The 9,246-nt window shown below is 45.4% G+C and overlaps 1 protein-coding gene across 1 annotated transcript in view; it reads right to left on the reverse strand.

Annotated features, from left to right (window-relative positions):
• Positions 1–8,922, reverse strand: part of LOC142576569 (monocarboxylate transporter 3-like) — a 129,063-nt gene extending 120,141 nt beyond the window's left edge. Inside the window, exon 1 of the mRNA XM_075686745.1 lies at positions 8,838–8,922. Coding sequence (XP_075542860.1) covers positions 8,838–8,854 — 17 coding nt within the window. The 5' untranslated portion in view covers positions 8,855–8,922. The remainder of the gene's footprint in view (positions 1–8,837) is intronic.
• Positions 8,923–9,246: the final 324 nt, after the last annotated feature.

The raw sequence follows: 9,246 nt of genomic DNA on the forward strand, positions 1-9,246 counted from the left end.
CATCCCGTTCACAACGCAGGTCGTCGCAAGGCAAGAGCATTGAATATGCTAAAGCAAGTAAACAGGGACAAAATCGCAGCAAGCTTCGTGGACGCAGCTGCATACCGAGACGGCAAGGCAAGGCAAGGTTTCCGTCGTTGACACGCTGGGCAAAGTTATCAACTGTGCTTCCGTCCGGACGACGAACCCAGAGGTGGCCGAGCAAGTGGCCATTGCACTCGCCATGCAAGACGGTCGGAGAGACAGGGTGTATAGCGATTCGAAAGCCGCCATCAGGGCATACCAGAAAGGCCGGGTAGCCCGGCAGGTAGTTCAAATTCTGAAAGGCGCCAAACACGGCAACACCTCCATGCACTCGTTCCTTTGGTTCCGTGCACACGTCGGGCGATAGCGTCTCAGTAGTGCTCTGAAAAATTTTTCGTTATAAAGTAGTGGATATGTGCTTTTAGTTTATCCGACACTTCTCTGTATTGGCGGCGAGGAGTTACGGAGTCGCCATCTATCGGAAGCGCTTCGCTGGCGTAGTATGAGGGATCGCGCGGCGCGCTCCTCATAGGTTTTGCTGTCAGCGCTCACTGAAAACACCACACGCGAGCTCTCCCGGACATTTCTGTAAGTACTTTCGAAACGAGAACAGTTGTTTACTGTCTAAATAATAATCTTGGGGAAACTGAAAGCACACAATCGTTTACAGACGCTATCTCTTTACCGAATACGTACAGTGAACGCCACTGCGCGCGGTCGCCGCGATGGAGTCTCCCGAACCGGCTTCTTGCGTGAAAGGTAGGTAAACGCTGAGAGCAAACTATGTGAAATATGCTCTTATAGTATTTGTATAACTAAATGGAGCGTAATAGGATGAAGCCTCAATGCAGCGATCGCACAGATTCACAGCGACCGACTGCGCGTCTGCATGCTTGTCCGCGCACTGTTTCGGTTTCGCCGCGTGCGCGTTTTCGCACCGTGCCATGAGCTTTAGGCCGCAGAATGTGAGCATTTGACAGTATACAAGCAACCATTGTTGCGTCGGCGCTATCCGAGCTGTTAAAAAATAATTTCATTGTAGAGACTTCGACGCCTACGGGGACTGTGATGTGCCGTCGCGACGATTCAGTCTTTTTTTTTCTTCTAAATTATTGGGCGTTTCAATATTATTTCTCGAGTTGCGCCGCACTGTATCTTTATCGGTGTTCTCAGCGTGCGATTTACCGCTGCTTCTTATTTGTAATCCAGTGTATTAATTCATAACACAAACATGACCATATGTCATGCTTTTTTTTTAAATGTGCTTCTTACCGCTGCCTTTCCACTCCACCGAACTTGCCAGTATCAGTAACGTCGACAAGTTGATAGACCAAACCGTCATGACATTATAGTCGTGCAGCAGACTCGGGCGAGCGTCTCAGTGCGCGTCTTCAGAACATCGCAGACCGGGCGCCGTAGCAGAAATCTTCCTCGCGTCTGTGCTTGCTGCATACCCGAGATGTAGCCAATGACTCTTTGCCGGTTTTATGTTTCGTGAGCCAAGCTTCACGCAGCTTCTTGTCCTGCGGCTACGTGCGAATAAGGCTGACACCGGCCTCCGTTACGTGCGTCCGGCCCTGCGGCACCGAGCAGTAGCCTACCATGTTGCGCGCCTTCAAAGGCAGCCGTTACCTATTCTAGTGCGTCCAAGCGTTGTAAAGGAGACACTCGAAGGGGGAAAATTTCGCCACTAAATGAAGACCGCAGCATACAAGGGAATTCAAACTCGTTTTCAGCTCGCTTCGGCGCTCCCGAAGCAGCCGACGCGGCCGCTATGTCCGCGTAATCCCTCCTAGCACGTCACGCCGACGGTGGCGCCAGATTTTCCAGCGGTGGAGCTCGAGGCCAATATCATTGTAAGAGAAAGCGTGTTGGTTATAGTTTACAAGATGTTCTTCCATGAAGTTGTATATTGTTTTCGTCTCAGTCAGTTCTACATGATTACCTTCTGAATGTGTAATATGTGCTTGTCGTTCTTCGCTGTGATTCCACGCAATATGCCAGATGAATTATTCTCAACAACGCCTTGCTATAGCATTGGGGCGGAAAATGCTGATGAGAGTGATGAAAATGACATCCTCAATAGTAAGCGTTGGTTCATACATATTCGTTATAACATTTTACAACGTAAAGCAACGCCTAGTTCTTAGAGGCGATGCATGATATATTGCAAGCAACTGAATAAAAGGAAAATCAGACATCCTATATTCCAAACTGTATCCAAACTATATCCAAACTGTATTGAAAAAACGAATACACACATGACATACGCATTCCACTTTATTGAATTTATGGTTACTGAACTACACGTCATAAAACGTTTTTGTTATCATTCCGTGGAATTATTTTTCACCTGGGATATCCGTGTCGGCGAATTATGGTAACGCAGATTATATGTTTTCGTCTATGAACCATCACGTATATTTCGAGCACTTTCGGTTGAACAACCTGTTTATTAGCTGCATGTTCATACTGTCCGTCGCAATATCGTATGTAAGAAACTGTAAGAAAGATGGCATTTTTATGATGTTCAAAATGACACAGGTAGACTTTTCTGTGAAGCGCCTGTGAACGTTTCAATACATCAAATTTTCGTTGCTTTCTCTAATTGCAAGTGGCTGCCCCGTCTTTCGAAGCTGACTGAGCTGAGATGATTCATTTCGCCTACGATATGCCATGCAACAATTGAGCATTGTGGAGAAGCTCTACCTGTGGCGAATATTTCCAGACTCTAATAAATACATTCATGATTATCCTTTTCTGCAAATGCTGCTTCGAAAAAATTGCTTGGGCATTTATCGCGATAAGCAGTTTTATCGTTAATAAGGAGCTTTGAGTCTATCACATGTATACCTAGCCTTGTACCCCAGCCAAGCGACTCAAGTTGTCTACCGTCTTGGGCCACTAGGTACGTGCGCGTTGTCGTGATGCCGTTGTTGTGGTTGCGTCGTCGTCATTCCAGCTTCATCTGACTCTCGTCAGGTGGTCGTCGTCATGCAGCCATCGTCATACGATGGTCGCCATGGCGTAATTGTCACGCTTCATCGTACCATTTTCGTCATTCCCTAAAGGTCATCCTATTGATGTCATACCGCTTTCTCCATTTTATCGACGCCGTGCCTTCTGCTTCATTGAATTACAATCATGCTGTCGCAAATTCTTCTGTGATGATGTTGCCGTTGACAGACCACTGTCGCCATTGCGTTGTCGTCACACAGTCGTTGTCATTATCCGCAGCAATCAGTCCATCAGTTCTTAATAAAGTTTTCGCCCATAATTTTTGCGTATTTACTAACTTAAGTATGCCACCTCTAAACGCTTTTATTTACCGACTCTTTATGACTAATGATAGTGTGGCTAATGTTCAAGTCTACGGTTTGACGAAAATTCGTCTGGCAAGGAAAAAACATGGCTGAATAAACGTACACTCGCCAACTGAAAAAATTCAAAACACGGATTGACGTTTCGGCACCCAATACGGGCGCCTTGTTCACAATGAGCTAATGCATGGTGGTCTTTATTATATATGCGTCGGAAGACGTAATGCGCTTGCATTAAACGCAAGCATGTAATCTTAATAAAAATCTCATTAAAGTCACTTGCTGAAGCCTCCACCCTCCATGGCAAGTAATTGGGAAGGTGAGTCTACCGCAGAAATGAAATAACAAACACGCCGCGCCTAATTACCCGCCAATAACGCTCACAGTTCTCTATGTAGACGGCTGGAGCACATCTTGTTTTCATATCCAGTGAACTTTTTTGAATCTAACTCCTTTTTTTCTGCATCACAACACAATTCTCGCAAAATGTAATCTTTCGAAATACAACTAACATGCAAATCTGTAGTACATTCCATGCAGAATTTAGTTGTGATTCTTAGTAACTCTTTATTTGGGGATTGTATATATTTTTTTCGCTTTTAAAAGGCACTCGACAGGGTGGGTCATGAATTGTTACAGTACAAACTAAAATGGATTGAATGCTTTGTCATTAATCGCTCGCACTTCGTTTCAACTAAGAACACTGGTGCTCAGCCTTCTACCGTGCACTGAGACTCACCTTAGGGCTGGTACTTCGAATTCTTCTTTTAATATTATATAATAATGACTTGCCTGCATGCGTTACTTTAGATGTTCAACAATTCGCTAATTAATGAGTAGTCTTCAGAAAAATATCTTGTTATATCGATGTAACAACACTCGAATTTTATCTCAGTGTTATTACTCGCTCTAGCAACACTTCGCTTATGGAATTACATACTACAAAACGCAAACCCAAAGTAATCCGACTATGTCAAAGACCGCGTCTACTGTGTCATAGTAGAAGTATCTCAGTATACACGTAACCGTTGATATAAGTTGGGCCACCCACATACCACACGCTTATATATCTAACAGCCTGTTGAGCTACATTCGGCCAAACTTTTCAAAATCGACCTCATCAATTAAGCGTTTATTCCACGAAACACTAAATTGCTCCAAACTGGAATATGCTACATCATTCTGGTATACAACTTGTTCAGATCTTAATGAATTACTTAAAACTGTGCACAATAGCTCTGTTCGTTTAATATTGTCTAAATACACCACCATGCTAGGATACCTGTCTTGAAATCGAGGCTAAGCTTACCCCCCCTCTCGTCGCGCCGTAAGATGTATCGATTAGAAATGTTTCATAAGATATATTATCACAACGGCCAGCGCGATTAACTAACCTCTTTTCGTGATCACGCTTGGCATCTACTTGAGCATTTTCTCAATGTTGACATTCCGCTAAGCAGAACTAATACATTTCGCAGTCGTTCTTGCAGTACGGCATACCGCGAAATAGTGAAACCACCTTCCCGCACCGACAGTATCAATTCAAGGTCATGACCAATTTATCAAATGTTGAACTAACATTGTACAATAAAGGGATCGTTTCTTTTTGTTGGACACTTACGGCATTTGTAATAAATAATAAATGCCATCGCGTTAAACCATCACGGTCTTTCCATCGTCGTCATTCCAACTTTGCCATCCGATGCCTGTCGTACCGTCGTCGTCACACCACCGTCGTCATACAGTCGTCCCCACACCAATGTTGGCATGTCGTCGTCGTCACTATGTCTTCTTATCATCGTCATGCCATCGTCGTCATAATGACCCCGCCGTTTTGTCGACGTCATTCCATCGTCGTCCCTGCGTCGTCTTCACACAGTCGTCGTGATGCCGACATGGTCATGGTGGACGCCGGAGTGCCATTGTCATAGCAAAGTGGGCTGATCTCGAAGAGGGCAGATGTGCAATGTAGCCGAAGCAACAGAACTCTCAGAATGACCACTACTGATCTTTAAAGAAAAGCTTTCTTCAGCAGTACGGAGTGTTGCTACACTGCTCGATTGCTAATTGCATTAAAGGGGCCATGAAACACTTCTGATAGAAGTCGATAATGCATTTAAGATAGAATTCAGGCTATTATTATTAGATAGGAATGCTGTTGAGAAAGTTTATTTTAGAAATGCTGAGCAGGGAAAAGTACCTCGAAACATTCAACAGGAGCGGAGTCATTGTCAGTCAGAGATAGCCTCTCATCTCGTCGCGGAGCTCTCTTTCCTTCTTCAAAGCCTTCGCAGGTGAAAGCGCAGCGGGGCATGACGGCAGCGTTTCTCCCGCTGAACTTCACCGTGGCGCGCCGTTCAAATCTTATATTGGATGTTCACGTAGACACAACTATTACCAATTTCGGCACCTAGGACGGCAAATTTGATTGTCCACACCGTGCTGCAGGGAGATTAGTGAGCGGGTTCACCTTGGCACCCCGCGGCGTCTGCAGTGTCTATGCTATATAGCAGATGTAGCTTGCTATACTGCAGTTGTAAACAACTGTAGCGGTTATGCGCAGCGTTTGCGATGTTCATGCATACCTGGGCTTATGTGGGCGCTCTCGCTCGCGTACTTCAGCCTGGCTGTGCTACGTGGTTCGAACCGACTTTGTCCTGCACCAGCTTGGCTGACGGGTAGTAGTCACCTACAGATTGCGCTATTTGAAGCGATGTCAATAGCTCAATACGAATCAATGTCTCCCAAGGCGTCTAGCCAGGCGAGGCCAGCACAGTGAGCGCACGCTGGAAAGTGTACGCATGGTCTGACCTGAAGTTCCACCTGGTTTGAGGCTAGTGCTTTGTTGAACGCTAATCAAAATTAGCGACATCTAAAGGTTTCTTCACCGCAAGCAGTGTGGGCAAAGTTTCCTTCCTACGCGGGCGGCCGTGGGCAACCATGAGCAGACTATAGTCGGCTTCTTTTGGAGGTACTTAATTGTTATCGAAAGTTGAAACGTGCACTTTTGCTTGCTTCAGAATATTTATTTGCTTGCTTCAATAAGTATACACAGCAACAGTAGCAAGAAGCGCACAGACCCAAACGCCCTTCTAGAATGGTGCCACCTACTGGACAACAGTTGTCCATGGGAATGTGCTAAATGATGGAATATGGACGCTGCCGGGAACTTCGAAACGGGTGAGGAGAAGGCTTTGTGTGAAAAGACCACGTTTGAGAAAAAGGTGACTTCGTGCAGCGCTCGCGAGCTCCACGCGCCACTCACGACTGCAAAATTTCGCTTAGATGTTTACAGCAGCATTCGCTATCCGTAGACTGTGTTCTTTTGCCAAGCCCGAAGAGTGGTTCTGGACCCCTTTAACGTCGACAATCCTCATGCGATGGGTCTCCAGGAATTCTTTGGTGGTCTTAAGTGTAGCTTTCACTGGCAAGCTCCTTGCGTAACAGGAGTTCATAACTTTCCATTTAAAAGAAGGCACGAAGCAACTGTCAACACACACTTCAAAGGAAACCCCACAATGTGCAAACGTGAAAGGTGCAGCTAGTTTATAGATATTACCATTCTTATGCTGCGCCTATTTTTGTTGTGTCCTGTGTTTCCTATTCTTGTGCAGTTTGTTGTAATGTTGCCAAGTATTCTTGTTGCACACTTTTCAAGCTAGCTCTTTCATTGCTTGGGCTACCTGTTCCTGAACTCGTTTTGACATTCTATTTCATTTTAAGACTGCTATGTTGCAATGGCCACAGTGCTGACAAAACGAGAGTGACTGGGCGTGTTTCAAGTTACTGTTTGAAAAGTAGCTATATTTTACTTCCATCGTCACGTACTGAAATTCGACTTTCTTAGTATTTGGATACGACACCCTAGCTTGTCTTTAACATTTTATTCAAACATTAGCTCCGTTTTCAAGCTCACTGTGCTTTCAGAGTCTTAGGGTGCATAGGGAGAAACTGAGTCACGTGATATTCCCTTGACGTTGATGAATCTTTACGTATATTTATTATAATCGGTTTCACGAGCTATGAAAGTTCACAGGCTGAATCTCTGTAGGGTGCATTTCGGCGACTAAGGAAGTTTAACTCGAGCGCTAGTACACTAATAAATTTGGACCGCACACCTGTGTACCAAAGGAGGCTATCGAAAAACAGGCTACACCTACTTTTAAAGGGCGTGTTTTAGGAAGGTACGTATACATAGGGAAAGAGTAGGTTCTTACTTACTACTGAATATATTTAGAGTTTTGATGTTTCTGAAGCCAGACAAACCGGTAGATTCCCGCATTCGTAGTTTCTGAAATCTGAGAGCGAGAATGAACTGGACCTTTGAATTCGTGGTACTTCAAAAAGGGGAAATTCTATGTTTCTAGCTTGCAAACTCGCTTATCGCGTGGCATATGTGCAAGTTCACATGGGGGTACGGTGAACAGGACAATAAATACAGAGCAGGGGCGCTATAACGGAAAGTTATTACAAACTTTTCTATTCGAATTCTGCAATCAGCCATCCGCTATTGGACAAAAACCTTTTTTTAGACAACTCCCCCTTCGCCTGTCTGTCATGCGACGTCACGAAAACCGCGCTACCTCCCAATAGGACATGACATGTACACACCGATTATCCATGATTCAACCAAATAAAAGAAAAAAATAATTAATGATGATTGGACGCCGGTTCGCCATTAAGCCTCCGTTATTGGTCAAAAGGTTTCAGGCGGCACCCACTCCACCTGTCTGTCGCGAGACGTAACAAAACCGCGAGAACGCATTGCATCAAAGGGACGTGTGCGCGTTAAAACTGCATTAATATGTCCAACAAAACGATTTTTTTTTCTGTATAGCCAGAGACTGCCCCATTTCGGAAAGAATAGGACATGGCTGCCGCCGATCGCTCAGGCACTGGCTACTCGCGCCTGCCGGTAAGCATGGGCTTATTTTTGTATAATATACGTCTAAGCGCGGCAGTAGAACGTTATCGAGCCCTTTCGGCACGTATACGACATCGCTGTGCCCAACTCTTGTTTGCTGATGATACCATTTTAGTGGCATTTCTCACTGTCCGTCCGATTCCCACCGGCGCAATTTAGACAAGCCACTGCAAGCTAAGTAATGGAAAATGCACCAGTCGCAGAAGCCGGCACTTCCATTTTCATCCGGTTATCTATTTTCAGTGAGCTGGCTCGGCCCCATCGAAACCTTCTCCACTTGAGCGTGCTCCTCACCTCTCGTCAGTGAATTAGATAAGAAAAACCGCTCAATGTAGGCAGTATTATTAGTTTTAAAGCAAATAAATGTGACGTCCTATAAACAAGGGGAGCGTTTGATTGGGCTGTTCAGGCAACGGTGCGGGTCACCGCCGGATGCTTGCGTCGGCGCTTACGTAAATTTGACGCCAGGAGATTGCAATCAAAATATATTTCAGTAGTTTTACGTTATAGGGCGCCAAGTTAAAATTATAAGGAAAGCTTACACGTTAAAAAGAGACGTCATTGCTTACCGTTTTTCGGTCGTCATGACTGTAACGGCTTATTGCGCACATGGAAGGAAATCGTTAAAGCGCTGGGGACCAGACTGGGAGGCAGCGGAGGAGTGCGAGGTGTTCATTGCCGCTGCAGCTGGCGTCGCTTTGATCTCGTTTCACGCAGCTTCATGGGAAGCCACATGTGTCCGATGGAACTGTCGACCGTGAGGATTTGTTTCCTATCCATGTTTTTCTGTTCACATTCCAGCGACATGCCCTGCTAGGCGCACCGCACGAACTTCGCAGTGCCAAGCGTTCGCTCGCGGCAACGAGACATTCACTTGACCGCGAAGGTCTTGTGCCTCAACACGAGAGTTACCATTGCTGTGCTGTTTTTATTAAATCCGCGCCACAGCTGCATGAAAATGAAGGACGGTATGACGAG

This window comes from Dermacentor variabilis, chromosome 3 (assembly GCF_050947875.1).
Source record: "Dermacentor variabilis isolate Ectoservices chromosome 3, ASM5094787v1, whole genome shotgun sequence".
NCBI lineage: Eukaryota > Metazoa > Arthropoda > Arachnida > Ixodida > Ixodidae > Dermacentor > Dermacentor variabilis.